This window comes from Pundamilia nyererei, unplaced genomic scaffold (assembly GCF_000239375.1).
Source record: "Pundamilia nyererei isolate P.nyererei 1_Seehausen unplaced genomic scaffold, PunNye1.0 scaffold00066, whole genome shotgun sequence".
Lineage (NCBI taxonomy): Eukaryota > Metazoa > Chordata > Actinopteri > Cichliformes > Cichlidae > Pundamilia > Pundamilia nyererei.
Genome location: NW_005187467.1, coordinates 2,107,666 through 2,128,204, shown reverse-complemented (window position 1 = coordinate 2,128,204; position 20,539 = coordinate 2,107,666). Strand labels below are relative to the sequence as shown.

General features: G+C 38.4%; 1 protein-coding gene across 4 annotated transcripts in view; it reads right to left on the bottom strand.

Moving 5' to 3' along the window:
• cadm2b (cell adhesion molecule 2b) overlaps positions 1–19,651 on the bottom strand; it is a 141,963-nt gene extending 122,312 nt beyond the window's left edge. For all 4 annotated transcript variants that reach the window (XM_005735982.1, XM_005735983.1, XM_005735984.1 and 1 more), the window contains exon 1: positions 19,369–19,651. In XM_005735982.1, the coding sequence (XP_005736039.1) occupies positions 19,369–19,429 (61 nt within the window). In that variant the 5' untranslated portion in view covers positions 19,430–19,651. The remainder of the gene's footprint in view (positions 1–19,368) is intronic.
• Positions 19,652–20,539: the final 888 nt, after the last annotated feature.

Here is a 20,539-nt window from a genome sequence, read left to right as displayed (position 1 = left end):
TCAAGGGATGAATCCGTGCCGTGTCTAAAATTAAACAATTTTAAATTGTGTTACTGTTAATCTATCACAAACACAAATAAATCGTTGCCTTCTCTTCAGTTGAATCTATGAAAAATGCCAAAGGTAACAGTTTGACAGGCATAAAAATACTATCTTTATTCTAAAAGAGCTATTTGCCAAAATGTTGGTGTAGGTGGTGCATGGTGATGCACCTGTACTTGACAAAATTTGAGGAAACTGAACAAGTAGCAGACAAAAGGTGGCAGCTGTAAAAGGCTGTCTACATAACTGAACAGTATCTGAAGGTCATGTCGTTAAGAAACAGGAAAAATATCTCTGTAACAAGATCTGACAGATACACCTGACTGTTCACTTGCTCCATCTACTGTTTGCCCAAGCTTCATTAAAATATTCTCAATTGAAGGGTGGCTGTCAAGGAAAATGTTGTTATTTTTGGTTAAATCATAGTCAGAGAACATACACATCGCCAATACATTAAAAGCCTGAATAGAAAAAATCACACGCAATAAAACAGTATCAGACATGGACTGGCCTCAACATTTTTCAGCCTGTATCTCAGCATTCTTGAAGCACTGTGGAAACATCTTGGCAGAGAGTGGAGCTAAAGGCAGCCAACATTCAAAGAAGAGCTTTGCAATGTCCTTCACGAAACCTGGAGAACTGTCTTAGTCCATTTTTACCATGCTCAGCTTTTATACTTGCTTTTATACTTTTATGCTTGTGTTTTGTTTTGTTTTTTTTACCCTATGTCTAAATTTTATTTTGCCGTGTTTATTATATTTTATTGCTGCTACTGTTCTTGTGTTATTGTAAGGTGACCTTGAGGGTCTTAAAGGCGCCTAAAATAGAAATGTATTATTATTATTATTATTATTATTATTATTATAGAACTCTTTCTGAACACTAAAGAAATTACAAGAAAGCTTGGAGAGAGAGAGAGTTCAAACTATGTTGCAAAATAAAGATGGTCACTGAGTTTCATGATTACTGACTTATACAAAACTGATTTTGCCTTATATGCTATACTTATATATATATTATTTCTATCAGTTTTGCATGCTTTAAATTGTCATACCTAATTCCAATTTTTCTAGCATAATATAAAGAAATGAACGGTAGCTTAAAACATTTACACTCTGAGGCACCAAAATACTAGTCTGGAAAAAACATAGTCTGTGTGGTTTCCCTTTATCATTGCCTGCAATCAATAACTGCCTTTCAACCCCGCCAGTACGGGATGACTCCCAGTAGTCCTATCTATGGGACTGAAAATAAAAACCACTGAATGGTCTGATAACATTATAGTGGTCAGTATATACAATATATAAAATGTTAGAATTGAAAGCAATGGGTAATTGTGAATAATTGGTTCTCTGTGCATGAAATGCATTACATTTCCTCTTCAAATGTTCTCATAAGACCACTACATTTTTCACAGACAGGACCTTAAAGTTCTGAGTATTAGGTATAAAAAGAATTCTTAGGATAATAATGAAAAGGTTGACTGCTCCCATCTAGACCTGTGATATTAATTCCATGTGGGACTGGCTCCATATGTACAAGCCAGTGCCTAACAGACCCACTGCTGCTACACTTAACTCAACGGTGTATAAATTTATGCTTGATTTAGATGGATTACAGTTACTTTAGACAGTTTTTGTCAGTTTGAAAATAAGCAACAACAGAAAAAAATTTGTAATATTAGGAAAAGCCTTGTTTATGGCATTGTGTCATTGATGGCAACATCAGGTACCCATAGTTTTCTGTTTTTCAAGGTTTATGCCACGATTAAACAACCTATCAAAGTGTCCTAAACCATGACTTTCATTTATGTTAATGCTATCGTGCATGTGTGCGAGTCCGTCTGTGTAAGGGAATAAACTAGGGATTTGCTGAAGGTCTGTGTGCTTTTGGAATAATCATCTATCTAAATACATTTCACCCATTAGAGCTTATGTAAATGCTGTTTTTCTTTTGAAGTAAATCCATGGTTAATATATTTAGCACCTGAATATTACAAATAAATTTTACTATTACTCAAATTTAAAATAAAAACATCATAGAGTAAAGAAAAGTACCTATTTAAGTATTTAAATATTCTAAAAGTCTCAATTAGAAATAATAGAGACTGAATAAGTATGAATATGTTGGTTCGAGGAGTAACAAGCTTGACAATGTTCTCTGTTCTTTGGAGAGATGTGTTGTAATGCTGAAATATTAAGCCAATTATTGGAGAAGACTAAGAGCTGTGCTCTTTGACTTGGTGACAGTATACTGCAAGTGGTGTTTCCATGGTTTCAGTTAATTCACAGTAATAATGCATCAACCTATTTTCCTCTTAAAGCACAGAATTTGAGAGCTATTAATATATTTCAATGGCCAAAAGATATGGATGCTACATAATGTACCTCCTGCTACGTGACACCAGAGGTCAAAATTTGCTATTTTTCATGAACAAAAAAAAACGGACACGTTCCCTCATTAAATGTCACGTAATTGCCAGGGAAATCAAAGCTCACACTGCTCTGTTTGCAGGAGGATCAGGTCAATACCATGATGTTGTGTGTAGGCACTCTGCTCTGGGAAATATTTCCCATTATCATCTTTACTGTAATGCATTGATGAAAGCAATAGCTTGAAATATAGAAAAGCAGTTTAGATACTCTGAAAACCTGGTGGACTCTATTTGTAATTTGTAGTGCGGAATAATAAATGTTTGGCTACCACTCAGCTCGAATTTATGCACTACATCACCTAAGACTGCCTACTAACATGTCATTTAGCAGGTGCCTATAATGACTTAAGTGATATAAACAGAAGAGAGAAAAATATGCAAAGCGAATGATGTCATGAATATATTATGATTATGACTAACTTTTGAATAATATGCATCTATCGATCATGGTTCTAATATGCACAAAGTATAAAAACATGTCATTTACTTGATCATAATCCCCTTTTTATTTTTCATTTCTTATTTACTTTACTTAGTTATTAGTGTTCATTTCATTATTGTTGCTATTATTAGCTTGAGTGTAGCTCAAGCAATTAATACCTGTCTTAACAATAACAACAACCTAGCATCAAGAAAAAATATGCAAAATTTAATTCTTAACAGGAGTGACAGGTCTTGTTAAAAAGAAAAGAAAAGAAAAGAAAGAAAAGTTTGATCATTATTGGTGTATATAGTAAATTTTGATGTAAAACTTCCATGACCCCTCAGCAAGGCACAGGAAACTGATCAAATATGTATCAACTTTACACCATGTTAACTCTGGTCTTATAGTGAAGAAGTGACAGTTTTAGTGTTGTGAATGTGAAAATCCCCACTGGAGCCTGTCAATCTGGGATAAATTTGACAAAGCCTTTGTAGAGCTAAGAATATCTTGAAATATTTCCTATTGCTGCTTCTCTGCTGCCATTGGCAAAAATGTAAGTAATTCAGGATCAGCCCAGTGCAGTGTTCGAGAACAATATCTTCTTGTTGTTGTTGGTTCTTTTTTTTGACAGAAAGCAGAAAAGTTGAGCACTGAGAATGGTTTAAAGTCAAACACAATTACAAGAATCATCTGTTACATCTGCACCGCGCACACAGTTTTTTTTTTTATAACAGCCTTGTGATAAAATGATTTGGCTTCCATTTTCTTTTTCTTATTTTGTTACATTAAAGATAGAGACACGATAATCACATTGACTTTCAGTGTGATAATTGTCAGCATATTAATTTTTATTAATTTATCAAATAAAGGGAAAAGCAACATTGTATCTCTTCAAAGCTAAAATACCTGAAAACATTTGCAAATGGTCAGTTGCTCTGCTTATTCTTAATATCAATTTTGGTTTTATGTGTTTTTTTCCCTCCATCTTTCATATTACACAAGCAAACAGACACAAACAGACTGAGAAGAATGTAGTCACTCCAACAAAAGACTCCACTTCACCCAACCTTAAAAAAAGGTTTAATGTGTTGTGGAAAGGCTTCTGTAAAAGTGCTTTTTTTTTGTTGAATGCGAACATGGATGGATGCTGATGGCAATGACGGAGAAACACCAACATAAGCTATCCTGAGTCACGGAGGTAAGCTGAGCACAGAAACCCAATTTGCACCCAGTTTATCTGTGCTGAGATAGCTTATCTTTATGGAAAAAAGTATGTTAATGCAAGGTGAAGAGCACATAGAACAGACTGGGCACACTCTTAAAAAATGAATTCTCCTTGCCAGAGAACACATAGCTGTGCCTCATTCGAATATCTCAATCAAAACCCATTTTGAAGCGGACCATGTTCATTTACTGTTTGTCATTTTGTTCACATGCTCAAGACTCCGGAGAAGCGGAGTCAAATGCCAAAAAACCATGAAGAGATGTTATTATCTACAGAACATACCCAGATACAGACTGCCTGGTGACATCAGGCGTGAATGTCAGACAGAGTTTAGTTGGGGCACTGTTGCACCTAGTTTTCATTATGTTTGGTTGAGCACAAGGTTACGAGCAATAATATAAGGTTACCTACAGTTTTGGTGTTATCTAGGTCACTCACATGTACACACGCGACAGACACAAACAGACATAAACACAGGCGTTTGCCAAGTCGGATCACATTCAAAAGACACTCATTTCCCTGTCTCCGATTTATTCGCCTAGTTAAATTACCGTCATGAATCATATAAAATTACCCATACAACAATATTTGTAAATTGCCCTTAGTTTTTATGTCATAAAGGCATTGTACAAGAGCTATTCTCAAAAATCTAGATGATTTGAAATATTATTGGGGTTTTTTATTTTATTTATTATTCATTTGCTTAAAAAATCTGTAATAAATACGTAAATAAAGCAAGGTATGCCTTAAAATTCTCTTCATACAGTGCCTCCAAGCACACTGTAGCTATGGCTATGGAGGGTACCTTCAGATTGTAGTCTGGCAGTTCCTCGTTGAGTTATATAAAATGCTTAGAGCTCAGCATCACAGAACTGGTTGGTATGCCATCACCATAGAAAGCAATTGTGTCCAGAGGGACTACTTCTATATCCAGTTACCTCCCAAAGTGAGTGCTCAATCAGGGCTAGAACTACGAAAAAGGAACATACACTGTTTCGCCTTCCAGAAAAGTAAAGATTTAAATGTTTCATCATCTCCTAAACAGTTTCACAGAGATCAATTTGTTTTTTCAAATCAACCATACATTTAAAAGAAAACCTTTTTTTATTAACGTGTCAAACTTCTGATTGGTTATGGTTTTGGTAAGGTTGCCTTGCTGTAAAATAGAAATCCTATGCTATCTTTTACACAGTGACCCTGAATTCGCAGCAAACAGGGCACTTTAACACTGACAAGCAATTTCTTTTAACCACTGGCTCAGTTTCTATATCTGACCATATAGTTTTCTCCCAGTCAAGACCACCGTTCAAAAAAAATTGCAATCAATTTTTCAAGACATCTGCCATTTGGTCAATGTAACTGAACTGCAGCCTACACAAAACACCCATTTCATGAACCTGCGAATGTTAACTGGATCTCTCTTTTTTTTTCAGCACAAAAGCCTCCTACAAGTATGCGTCCGATTTGAAAAGTGACTGTCGGCAGCTTTCCACCGAGAGTCCATATGGTCTCTGTATTTATGAGGTGATGAGGCTTGCTCCTGGGGTTCAGAGTGGTCATTATCTGGGAGATGCTACAGCTCCAGTAGTTAAGGTCACCCGGTCTACACCAGATATCCTCACACTCTACCAGAACTGGAGGATACTAAATGTATAATCATCTCTGACTCCATAAAAGCAGGGTCTACCCAGACTGACCATTATATGAGCTTATTGTAGGATCCATCCTGGCTTTATATCCTGCTATTTCAGCACCATCCCAAATAGCACATCTTCACTATCATTTTTTTCTAATACCTGGACATACCTGCCTATAGTAGACAGATGGGTATCAAACACTGGAAGATGTTAGCTTGTATTTTTGACACCTTTGGAATCCATTTATAAATTGAGAAAAAAAATGTGCCCAATAAAATCATGCATAACACATGCCAAAACTTCAGGGATGATATTTTTGAAGCCACAGCCACGAGGGAGCTGTGACCTCAGTTAACATGTCACACTGCTGCCTTTGTAGAAATTTCTAAAATTCTCACCATTAGAGTAAGTCTGGGTACACATTTTTATGCATTTCTTTAACTGCAGCATTATGCGGAAAATATTTCTAGTGACAAGTAAGATTTTCTAGTCTGACAACAGTCTAGTATCACTTTGAAGGTGTAATTGGGAGAAAAAGCAATTTGCAATGTTCAAAGAGGTTCAAAATGACCCTACAACTATGCACACTGGGAGTTGTTAAAGTTTAGATATCACACCACAAGGTCAAATACGCTGTTGTAAATTAAAGGTCTTATGAGTAATTGATGAGAAATTATGTAGAACTGAATCAACGTATGTCCTTAAAGCCCACTTGTGTATAAATATCAGCAGGTATATTTAACAAACCCAGGCTCTCACAGAGAACATGTAATTACTTGAATTGAATGAACTGCAAAGCACACAAAATTATTTAATTAAACTAAACTAATTGCACCCTTTATTCTTCATTTCAGTGCACATTGTAAGATCAGTGTGGCGTTATGTACAGGCTGTTACACAGTAGAATTTATTTATCATTTCAGTTGGTGTAATATTACTAAATCTAAAATACTCCAGGTCCCATACAAATGTGGCTGTTCACCCTTTTTTAAGAAGCCTAGATCAGTGATAGATAAATTTGTGGAACACTGGCTGAATCTCTGTGTTTGCCAAGCCCTCGTGCTACTGTTTGTGCCCCATAGATATAGTGAGAATTATCTCTGTTAAACCAAATGGTTTTGCAAGTTTGCAAGTGAAAAGCATGACATTCAGTGACTTACCAGATGCAATATGTGCCATGTTTTTTATATTTTGTTTAAGCCCATGCGAAACCCTGTGTTGGACCATGTGCTCCCAGATGGTTGTAATTCAAAAAATGCCATTCACTGCTGCAGTGAATTCTGGGTAATTACAGTAAAAAAGAAGGAATGACCCTTTTGTTGTAAATGGGTATGGAATGCAAACAGATATGCTTACCTTCAGCTCTGCTGAGCTTTTACACTCAGGAGTCTAGCACCTTGAGTTTTCAGTTTCAGTTAAACTCATACTTGACAAAATGTGACTGGTTAAAACACTTTGCCATCTGTGTAAATCTTATAGATACATACCTAAAGTAAAAAAGAGACAACTAGAATGGTAATTCTAGCACATATCTTCCAACAAGACCAACACTCTTATGTCAGACTGCACCAGATGTTAATGGCTGCTTCATTTGCCCATCCATGATTCACCTCTCCACCAAGTTTTGTGAAATTTGGCTGTGCAGTTTTTGCATAATGTCTGTCACAAACAAATCAACAAACAGACAATGCAGAAAGCACTTTTACATCTTCAGCTCTTGCCTTGGTGAAGGAATGATTATTCTTCCGTGTCAGAGTGAACTCCTTGGTGTGAACACACCTTCTGAATGTCACCCTCACGCCGTGGTGGTGGCGGCACGAGGTGGTGACACCGTTTCTGATTCTTAAGTTAATTTTTGAACTGGCTTTTCTAATTGTACTGCTCTTCTCAATGGTGTGAAGGCTCTAATATATTCATCTGTGTCCTTTTTCAAATGTTAAGATCCTCAAATTTGGAAACAGATTTCCTTTTTCTTCCTTTTCCACACAAAACTACCAAAAACCAGAGTAAACCTTTGAAACACCAGTATGCTATACTACTACTCTATGTAATGGCTTAACCTGCATTTTATAATGGCAGTCACAGGAGATGAAGGAAATAGCAGACATATACAATGACACTTCTCTCAGCCTTTTACAGTGTGCCTTCCTGCTCCACACCTTCTCTTACTTTCCCCTTCTTGCTCTAAGCTTAGCAGCTTTAAGGCTCCCCCCCCAGCAAAGCATGCTCTCTGGCTCTGAGCACTGGCATCTCTTGCATCGGTATGCAGCTCCCGTACACACTGCTGATCCCTCTTTATGAGGACATGAGTTTCAGTGCTTTTATCCCCCACCTTCTCTTGCAAATATGCCTGCATTCAGTATCTACACTTCAGCTTTAGAGACCTGTGGGAAGCTTTTAAAGAGGAAGTCAATAAAAGGGTATAAACATGCATGAGCTTAACTTTGTGCTTTTGGTGTCTTTATTCTAAAGTTAGATTTTCTGGATAGCATCTCACACATGCAGATTTATAAAACAAAATAATTTCCCAGTTCTTGCACTGAAGCACAGCTAGAATTTTTAGTATTACTGTTTTTGTAAGCAAAAAAAAAGAAAGAAAGAAAAGTGTTGTTTAGCTTTAAAAGAATTAAGAGAATTATGATAATTATGCATTTTATTTTTTAAATCAATTGGATATGTTTACCATCAATGTTAAGATATGATTTATTGTTTGTGCGAACTTTACTGGACATCATCTATACCAACAGATATATATAGTGGGCTTATAAAAGCCAGATTTAGAACAATCATATACGTATTAATTAAGTACCAAGACCTGAAAATACTTATTTATTAGATCAATTGTTTGATGCTATACCTTTTAATGTGCTAACTTTGTTTGTTCTCTCCTAATACAAACAGAAAATGCGATGTAACCAACGCATGCAGAGCTTGAAAACTGCAAATGTATGTTGCATGTTAAACTGTCTTCAGGCGGTGTATACGGCAGGGATTAGTCTACACATAAGTACTTGCAAGTTTGCTTAATAAAATAAGAAAATAAACAGGTTAGATTGGTGCTGTTTTCCGGATGCTCTCGGGCACAAAAGCAGGCTCTTTGCTTATTTTGCATTAATAAACACACTGGGGACAAAGAATAAAATCCAAAACACATGGGAAAATGGCATAAAATATTTCCTGACATGAAGACGTTTCTAATTAAAGTTATCTTTGTGTACTCTTTACATTGGCGTCTTTTTCACCTTTTCAACTTCCTGCAAGTTTTCTCATAAATACGGAGATGTAGAAATCTGAAGAGGAGTGGAGACACCAAATTTCCTTATGACATGAATCTTTCCAGGCACCGTATGATAGCCTCTTTGATGGACAGGTGACCTGCCATCCACACCCGTCTGTATTCAGCAAAACGTTCAGAAAAAAACTCAGATAGTCTACAGCTCCTGAAACCCTGAGAGGGATTCAGCAAGCTGAGAATATAAATGGTTTTCATTTTTGTCCTGACAAATTATTACGAGCCTGTCTCACAAGTCAACAGTCTGTTCTTAGCACGTTTGCCGTTTCATCTTTATTTATTTTTTCCACTGTCTTTAATTTTGTACTGTGAACAAAGCATATCAAATCATGAAGCCATAAAATGCAAAACACTACCCTGGAATGAATAACTGCATTTGCCATGATTTGCTTCTTAAAAGTATATTACTTGTGAGTTGTATTCCAGCAACCTATCAAATTTCCAAAGATAGCACAACAGAGCCTCCTTTATCTGGAGCTCAGACGTCCAGTCTGACTGCTGGGGCAGTCGACTGAGGGGCCTTTATGAGCTCAGCAACCCAGCGATGCAAAATTCTACTGGCGGTGTGCAGGTGATGGGCTTTCTGAGTTAATACATTAAAATAGTAGCATTAAATCCTCATGGTAAAGTGAGCACACTTATTCCAAATGCACTTAAACTCGCTGTATTCTTTTCTCTGCAAATATGTTTGGGGCGGTCTCAACTTTACTTTGTCCAGAAAAGACATATTTTTCAAGCACTATTTGAAAACAAGGTGCTTGGTGCAAGATGAAATGATCAGAAGATTAACTGCCTTGTCAACCAAAATAAATTAAAGCTGCTACTTAATAATTAATAGTTTCAGCAATTTTAAAGGAAAAAAGAAAAACATGCAGGAGGTATGCACCACTGTAAACCAATATCCTTCTATATGGTGCTGATTAGGCAGATCAAGCAATCATACATGTTTTTTACCTATAGACAATTACTTAGTTAATCAAAAAATAATTAACACAAGTAGAAAACAATTTGTATCAAAACCTATTAAAACAGATGTACATTTTCCACACAATATCATCAGTTTTGATGATGAATGAAGTGATATCTAAACTCATTACAACAAAAGACCTAATATTTTCATAAACGCCAACATTTGCCACTTCATTGTGCATTCTCTAAAGCTTGTCAACAGCTGCCTACGCACCGAGAACTCATCTTACTTCATTCAGATCAAAACTTTGTACTTGGAAAGAAAAGCTCGTGTGCACTAAACTTGCATATCAATAGTCATAGCTGCATAAAATGCGCACAGAGCCCAACAAAGGCTCCACAGCTTGTTGTCCGCCATTGTTTGCACACTCCAAAACGACCCTGACATAACTCAAAACAAGCATGGTCACTCCTGGTCAGGCTGCCAGGTGTTTGGTTGCAGTGCCATACCTCAGGCAGTCAATCATTCTCTTTGGAAGCCTCCCAAACGTTCACAGCAGAAGCAGAGAGGGACATTTATCACAGCAAACACATAATTATGTGCACAATATTTTATGGTCAACACTCAGCATTAAACACTATCAGAACCACAACTGCTTTTGAAAGGATGTCTACTATGTTGTCAAAGGACAACAGAATGAAAGTTGACATAGCTTCTAGGTAGGAAAAACGGATTATATAGCTGGTTGGTCATATGGCGGTCATCTCTGAACAAAAAAAATATTAACTTTGTTCATAGAGACTGCAGCAAAAGGAGAAAGGGGAGATCATCACACAGGGTAAATGAGATTCACAGGCTCATCCATAGTCGGGCACAAAGCCCACTTCAACAGAGATGAGGGCCAAGAGAGATTGATAAAGGTCAACACCGCAAACTGGCATAAAATGAAGTATAGGCTTCATTTCAGGCACAATACTAAAATGTAGGGACTGTATAAACCTCTTGCAGAACACACGCCTACCACCTTCTCAGCAGCACAGCAGAAACTCATTCATCAAAGAAATCAACACTATTTTATTATATTTTCCAAAGATTTTATTCAAGTCTGTGAATTATTTTTTTTAGAATATTTTTCGACCATTCCCTTTTCTCTGAAAATTGAATGTGTAGCTCACCATTAAATAGTTAGAGAGCCTTGAACTACTTAGAACAATATTAAATAAATGTCCACTAGGCTCAAGTCTGCTGTTTGTTAAGGATGTTTAAACCTTTAAAGGTAAATGCATTGCAACTGAATCCCAGAAACAGTGAAAACACTGCAACATTAAGACATTTGATTTTTGTTTTGAGTGTTTATTCAGTTCTGTTTACACCACAATCTCATTTTTTCTATTATGTGCTTGATAGCTACAGTGAATTGCAGGGTCAGCATCATCACCTGCACAGTAAACCTCTAGTTATTTTATATACAGTACTCAATGTGGCTGCAAATGATGATATAATATCCTCTCCCGACTGTGAAGTCTCACAGTATAAAACCTGAGATTTGTGACATAACACTTCAAATGCTCCATAGGTCCCAGCTTTAGCGGGAAGTGGGAAATGTTTTGACTCATCTGTCTGAAATCATAGGAATATATGTAAATTCTGTTTTATATCGGATACCCCTTTAAGATGTGTGAACACGGGCACCTCTTCAGGAAGGCAGCGACTGATGTAAGCACTGCTTTTACCTATTTTCAGTGTGACCAACTGTGGCATTAGACTTATCATGAGTATCTTGGAACGGGCTCCTTGGGAAGTAGAAAAATCTCTTAACCTTTTTCGTTTAAATACAGGTCAAAATAATCTTTAATAGTGTAATTGCCCTTTCAGTCTATCAGCTTCATTGCTGAGCTTATACCCACTCAGAGGGGGCATGGTGTGTAAAAGTGCTATGACAAAGAGCTTGGCAAAGAGAGACTGACAGCACGCAGAATATAGTTGAGGCAGTGAGCTGCTAATCTTAAAGCCCCTTCCCCACTTGTCTGAGCACATTTGCCTCTGGCTTGAGGCTTATCCCTACAGATGTATATCTGTCAACAGAAAGCAAGCAGGGCAGCAGTGGCTCTTTTGGAGCACATTTGTCCCCTTTACTGGATTACCATTTGCAGTGGCATAAAGCACAGCATCAGAGCCAGCACTTGGCAGCTGGGAGACAATCTGCAGGGATAAGCTAACCCTCAGTAGTGGTGAACGGGTATCCGTGAATGTAAACCACCTTCCTCTGCCATACCTCGCCTTCAGCTCAGCCAGCTTATTCCTGCTGACTGATTTATTCAAACCCACAGGAGATGCTCCCATGCATACGCTCACAGGTTCCCTGTGTGTGACATTTAGGGCTTTACTTTTGCCTGGGTCGAATATGTATTTTTTCAAGAGATTTTAAATACACTTCAGTGCATGCTGGAACAAAACTCCATGCTCAGAAAAAGAAAAAAGGGGAAAAAAAAGAAATGAGAAGTGGTGCACCGACTGCCATCCTATATTACACTCAAAATGATAAATCAGCAGGCAGGACAGTTATTGATATCTATGTTGTAGCAGTGAAAGCTGCTGTTGGAATCAAACATTCTAATGGAAGAAATAACCACACTCCTCACAGCATCCTATAATAGGACACAATATCGTTTCCCCAGACAACTGCAGGGCTATACACGAAAGCAAAAAGCAGAGCCTTTGACGCTTGATTGAATCATATCCTCCGAAATTCATTTGCTTAGAATTTTGCTTTATACTTTGGGAACTGTTTGCATTATTTTTATCTTAGTGCAAGCAAAATTGTTAGAGGTGGGAGTCTTGCGCACTGACCAACAATAGTAAATGAACTGAATTTTTGTTATTTTGCTTGTGTTTGAAATTTTTCATATTGGTGGGTGCAAATGAAAACATATGAAGCCTGTCAAATGATTAATGTTATATCATTTTTGCATAATTATTAAGACAAATAAATTATATTTTCAGAAAATCTAGTGAAACAAAATTGGAAAAAAAAATTACTAAAGTTGAGAAACTAAATTAATAAATGTTGTTTCAGGCATGTTTATGGGGGTGGGAGTGGGGTACTATAGGTAATGGGCAGTCTTTGTGATCAAGTCTAGTGTTGTACAGATGAAACAATAAGACTGTATGTATATAAACAATCAACAGAACCACCATGATACATATAACAGCCAGTGGCCAGTGAAGCCTGTCCTCTAAGCCTCAAACCAAACATTTTAGTCATCAGCATTATCATGAGCCTTCAGTATTCCAGTGCACTTTCAATCCAACTGTAGGCACAGCCTAAAGCATACCCTAATTTATCTTCTATTTACTCAAATTGGTCATATCATAATTTACAAAATGACTGGCATGCTTTAGTAAATAAGGCTTGCAATAACAGATGAGGCCATAAGAGTATTTTCCTTCTTTTAGCAACCAGAGGAGTCACCTCCTGCATCAGGGTGGCAACCTGTCACAAGATTTTCAGAAATATTGACCTCTGACCCTTAACCTTGAGGTTAAGGTCACTGAGATTTTTAGTAGATACACCTTTGGTATCAAATTAAAACTCCTACATTGCTTCGTTCATGCTTGGATGTCCATGTCGCCCGCCCGATCAGCCTTTTTATGGCCGAGGGGTAAAGAATTAAACCCTCATCCCATAAAGAATTACAAATCCCAACCAAGTGACCTATAACCTTTTCAAATTCAATCCTTTGCATAATTTCAATGTTGTAATCATTTTGAAGGAGGGGGGGTTGTGTTGTGTGTTGTATGGTTTCTGCAGTTTTGCGCTCACTAAGCAAGCTGACATTTGCAGGTTTAAAATTTTCTATAGTAACAACGACCTCCAACAATGTCAGTGTCAATGTTTCAGTTTAGAACTGTGGATAGAGTACTTATATTCCACAAAGTTGTGAATAAAACAGTATTTTCATACAGACTTGTGGTTTCTATAGGAGCACATACCATCAGTGCCAAAGCTCATAGTAAGTCTACTTTGGATGGTTACATGGCTATGGCTCATAATGGAAATCCATATGGAGAATGTGAATTGGATTTTTACCTCCAGAAGCTCACTATATTGCTCACAAATAAGAAACCTTTAACACAGCTCTTAACTCTCCACTTTCTCTTCACCAATGGGTAAAGGAGCTATCAAAGACTTTACAAGGCACTTTTGCATTTTTAATGACTAGCCTCAATTCCCTCACTAATCAGGGAAAAGATTTTTCCTGTGCATTATGAAGGAATTATTCATCCTCAATCACCTTGTCTCTTTTTATCTGTAGTTTTGATAACTGTCATTTTGATAGCGGATAAAATGCATAAATTTCATTTATTTTCTGCTTTGCCCTCATTAAGCCCCCAACCCAATTTTCATCTCCCATCACACAGACACACACACACAATGGTCAAACACATACCAACGTCACCTGGAGGGGTGTACTTGCCCAAATGTCTTACAAGATAAGAAATGATGAAAGACTCGGTGCTCAAACAAAAGAAAAGTTCCCTTGGTGGTATGGGAGCTTTTTGGGCTCTGTATGAAAGAAAGTGATGAAACACTTGAGAAGAGGGAATGTCAGACCGAACCAGAGAAGCTGTGGCCAACAAGGAAATGTGAAGATCATAAGACCTACAGTACATCTATGACACAATCAGCCCAAGGTCTGCAAAGTGGCTAAGCATGGCGACGCCACATGGCTAATTAGCATTAGCCTGCCGTCTTACCTGCCTCTGACGAGTCTGTCTTTATTTGCTGGCTTTGGGAAATATACAGTGATACACCATTATCGCTATGTAGGTTAACACCAGTGCAGATACAGTATGGGAACAACATCATCATTGTCACACCCAAAGCAGGAGAACAAGGCAGGCCCTCTAATAAAGGGTGCGCCATACACTCTTTATATCTATCTGCCATAGAAGCATTTGAAACATTTGGGCAGTACAGCAGTTTATGGGCTGCAGCCATAAATAAGCCCAGCAATGAATTTAGGCAAATTCTAATAGTGTAGTTGTTCCTAGAAGGATGAGTCTGCATGAAATAACTCTCAGCATTACAGAGCATGAACAGAGCTGCTGAGGCTGAAGTCGTCTACAGAATCACTGCAGTGTGTGATGCGGAGCACTGCAATTTAACTGTCGATTAGGCTGTGATCACACAGAAAATGCTGCACCTTATTGCTTACACTGAGGAGGTTATGTTTTCAGTCCCATTTGTTTATTTGTCTGTTACAGGCTATGATATCGCAAAAACTGTTCAGTGAAATTTGTTAAATGGGTAAGCAATGAATGAGTGTAGCATCAGTTTTCTATGCACGCCAGATTTCTGTGTACAAGTATATCAGGATTTCATTTAAGAATTAGCAAAACCAGATAGGGAATTCTGTAAATATCTGCCACAAACTACTGCTACAAACCAATTTTAAAAAATCCTGGCACATGTATCTTGTAATTGTCCACCTGTGTGTATTTTGCATGAAATCATTTTTCAATGCATTTTGTTTTTTAAAATCTGGCTATTTAAATAACAAATTTGGGTGACTGTGCAGCCCAGAATGTACCCTGTCTTTTCTAGTTGTGTTGATTTCATTTGTTTCTCGACTTCTTACATTTCCACTAAGACAGAACTTTAGGTTTTAGCGTCGTGGGGCACAGGCCTGGGCATTGGATGCATCTAAGTCTAACCTAAGTCTCATAGCATCAATATTTAAGAAGCCCTTGAAGTGGGCACTGTCAGAGCTCTTGGGCAAGATGAGAAAACTCTCTGTGCCCTGTTCTCTGCCTGTTCATTACCCCAAATCTGATGCAAAGTGGGCTGTGAAAAGCATACTTTTTTTGCGGCTCTCTGAAATTACCAAGTAGTGAAATTAGAATATAACAAAACTACTTTGTCTCCTCTGTCCTCTAAAAAAAACGAGTCCATTAATTCAGTCCTGTCTCCTAAAAGTCAGGTTCTCATTCATGAAAACAACATTCTTAATTTCATTTTGGGGGAGATATATTTTCCCAGAAAGCCACGAAAGTATGTCTGTCTCCTGAAAAGGTAAGAGTACACTGAGTCTTCAAACTAAGTATTCAATCAAATTGTTTCTACTATCTAAAAGTAAGCGCTTCCACAATAGAGGAATGTCAACTTTAAAAGAGAGGGAAAAGTCAGCATTTGGGAGATTGGTCAGCAGGGGATACAAATACAGCCAAGTTTTTGACAAGGAGACTGAAAAATTAGACTTGAATCTTGGACCATTTTTCAAAGTTTCACTTTCTTGCTGTGAAGTTAAGTATACACAAAGAAACATTTTGGTTAGAGTTAGCCACATAACATTTTGGTTTGGGTAAAAACAAACCCTTTTATAACTTTCACCACATGAGAAAAGCTCCATTTTTGGAACAGGTAGCCATGCTATCATTTTTAAAGGTGAGACACCGGCGCATTTTACATGCACTTGTTCACATCGCCACTAGAGGCTAGGCAACTTTAAAAACTTACTATAGGTTGTAAAAATGGATTCCATATCTATGTAATTGTTTTCTGTGGGAGTGGTTTTCAATATTAAGAAGCTGCTTCCTTATTCACAAGGGGTCGCCACAGCAGATGGATGCACATTTGATTTGGCAGATTTTTACACCAGATGCCTTTCCTGACGTAAGGGCATCCAGGGATTTATGTATAAGCCTGGTCTCAAACCAAGGAATTTTCACGTTGGATGAATGTGCTAACTACAACATTTTAGAGTGATTGTCAGTACTGCATGGTTAAAAAAAAATCTACGAAATCCAGACTGAGAGTAGAAGGTGGATACCTTTGTTTATGACAGAAGTGTACCTGATTAATTGCTGGAAAATGTCAAAGGGATATATGTGCCATTTCAGAAAAAAATAATCTGTGAAATTGCATCTAACCCTTAAACTGCAAATGTATTTTGGAGGAAAGAGAGAGTTCAATGATTAGTCAATTGGTGTCCACTGTGTAAACAAACCACCATTAACCTGCAACACAAACATTTTTTAATACTCATAAATTGAGCATCAGCACAGGCTTACACTAACTACAAGGAGTTTTCCATGTATCCCAATAATTACAATTCACATCGTTCTTTTCCAAAGCATACCATAGGTTTTTAGACCAAGTACTTTTTTCTACCAATGAACCCTTTTTTATTTATTTCAATATAGCTTTGAAAATCTTCTTCAAAAATATTTAATATGCTTCAGAAAGTAAATCTGGGACACAGAGTTTTAAGTCCACTTATGTGTTCTTGTAAGGCTCTGTAAGCAAGGACTATTTGATAAACTCTTCCATTTGGATGTTTGCAGAGTCTTTTTCACCTCCTTTAAAAACATGACTGATAGTTATATTTACAGGTAAATGCATTTCTTACAACACAGCTTATAAAAGCAATGCTTTCAATGTCAATGCTCAGACTGAATGCACTATTAAAGCTACGTTTTCCCAGTGGTTGGTGTTGCAATACCAGGCAGCATGTAAAACAAAAATCAAGTTTTGTGTGTCAGCAAATTAATTTTCAAACTACACTGACTTAAACTGATGAAAAAGGTTGCAGAGACAATGGAAAGTCAGCTAAAAAGGCATGCTTTTTTTAAAAGAACACTTTAAATAAGCAGTTATGTAACATTACACAGTTTATAGTTAATGGACTCCAAAGCATGCTAAATCACGCATGGTCATTTAACTCGAATTCATATTCCTCTTCAGTGGGGTCACATTTAAGGCAACATGGCGGGAAGGGGAAGTGGCTGTATGTATGATTAGATCACAGCTGTACACACCTCATAATGGAATTTCAATTTCCACAGCTCAGTGAGATCAGGTAAAAGTGTTGGACAAAATCCTGCTGAAGGAAAGGACAGCAAGAATAGCACAAGGAAACGTGCATCGGGGCAAAGTAAATAAGTATTTTTGCAATTTAAAGATACATTTCAAGTCAAACTTACACGATTTTTCGCCATTAGGCTGTCCAGTAAAGCGATCCAACTACGTAGTTGATTGAACACATAACAGTCATGAGAGAAAAAGGCTATTTAACAGTAACATGATCTGATACTGGAAAAACTGATTCATTTGAGAACTGATTTTTAATTCAATGATGTGATGTGCAAGTAAGCCTGACACATATATTATTGTTTAAAGGTGCTCTAATGATCTGATGGTCTGTGGTGGTAGTGGCATCATTCATGGAGTTGCTCAATAAAGGAAGTCAGCCTCAGACTTATGGAAATTAAACCACAGGCCGAGTTAATGTGATGAGGATGATCATAGGTCATTCTCGTTGTTATTATCAGCACAGTGTACTGAATCAGCACTGACAATGTCATCAATGTCATGTGGGACAACACGTTATTAAACTGGGGAAGACGGGGATATAACTGCTTAGATATGGTAGTTTCTCATATGAAGCCCCTTGACAGCACCCCCCACCACCGCCACCCCTTCCGGTAGGCGTTATGCGCACTGGTCGCCTATAGGGCGGTGGCTGCGCAAGCATGTCCAAGAGCGGGACAGTCTGTGGGGAGTTGGGGACTCGTCATGAGGCGACGACGATCCCTGGCTGCAGAGAAGCGTCATGCATGCAACCTTACCTGCGTCCCCAGCCGCCCAACTCTGAATGAGTAACTACATGGCTTGTGCCTCCTAAAGAATCCCTCCTAAAACACACACACACACACAAGCACACACGCAAGGCACTGTTCTCGCTACATTTAACAGAGCTACATTTAACGAACGCTTAACGGAAATGTAGTCTTTGCCACATCGAAGACTTGTTATCACCTTTGTGAATTCAGTCATTTAAAGTCATGTGTGGAATGATTCAAAATGCCCAAACAAACGCGATGGCGTGACTTCATCGTGATTCGCTTAATGACACCGGACTCACAGGGAAGAAGACACACGCCACCGGTTACTGTAACATTCTTCTTTCTTTTTTCTCTTTTTTGGTCTTGCTCTGTCAGTTTCAGCGGGCATAGCCTAAACGGATGAACCAAGCAACCATGCGCGACAATAATCGACTCATCCGCAGCACGGTGTTTTATCTGTCACTTAATCCCGGAGGGAGTGCAATATATAAGTTGTCGCCGATGCAAAAACTTGTGCAGCCGCATTCTGCTTCTCATTGCGCCGCACAATTCAACTTCCAGGCATTCCAGCACACTCGGCTCTGACAGTGAACAACGACAGCTCGTCCTGCGCCTAAAACTGCTGCGCAAACACATCGTTTTATGGGAAAATCAACTCTCCCCTCACCGAATACTTGCACTCACGTGTGACATGATCACATATGATCTTTACACTTCACGCACCCACCACCTCCCCGCACACCACGCCCGTCTACACAGCAACATCCAGTGCTCACCTTTAAAGACGCTTGCACAGAGGCTGTAAAGGATGAACATCAAGTACTGCTTGACAATCATATTCTTCTCTTTTCCTTCGCAATTCTACGTCAACACTCCACTCGCGTTTGACTCTTTTTATTCTGTCTTTATCTCTTCTCTCGTCAAGGTGGACTTATCCAGGTGAACGGCGCAGTTTCTGACTGACCGGAGTTACATTGATGAACTCTTGCCTTTTTCTGAGGAGTCCCTGTGTATTTTTCGCAGATCAGGGGGCAGTGATCACTGTAGTGAAGCAGGACGGCAGAGATGCTCGTCGGCAAAGTGCAGATCCTGCCTCCCTTTATTGCCTTTCTCTTTGACTCGCTGCAGAGAGCAAGAGTCCCGCCCACGCTTTTTGACTAATGAAGACGCTTCACCAATGGAGAACACCTAGAAATAGTTCTGATCTCCGGTACACTGTCGAAACAATTACGCCGTAGAGCACAGTTACTTTGATACATCAGTTTCTAGAAGGGACCGCGGTAGTCATGTGACAAGTTTTTTGTTTTTTTGTTAATCTCATCATTTTCTAAACACCAAAGCAGAACAATAGGCCTCTATTATAGTTTATGCATATGGGGAAAATATAAGGATCCAGTCCTGGCCATCACATCACCGAGCCTCCATAATGCTCTAAAGTGGAGGATCCTTGCTCTCTGTTTAGTGTCAGTAGACTGAACTGAAAAAGTGCAAAACCAACACGCCAGAGATTTAATGCATGAAAATATGCCCACAGCTAGCAGAGCTAATTTAACAATTTTAGACAGTTCTAAACAGCTACCCTACAGCCATAAAAGCTTTATGAGCAGCCAAACAAGCTCTGTTGTCAATACCAGAGGACTCGAAATAACTGCCACTGCGACACATATTATCACTTGAAAAAAGTTTTACAGCTTAAAGAGCACCGTGTGGTAACAACAGAAACACGTGCCCATGTTGTGTGAAGATGCATTTGCTTTCGCAGAGGTTGTGACCTGGTGTCTGGGTGCATGTCGGGTGTCAGGGCGCAGGCACGAGGGAGGTTAATGGGCACCCGGACATCCCTCTTCCTTCAAAGGTTCCAGAGGTGCAGAGAAATGAGTGTGACCATCCCTAAAGACAGAGGTGTGAGGAAACGGCAGCTCCAGCCAGGGATCGTTTTCTAAGCCG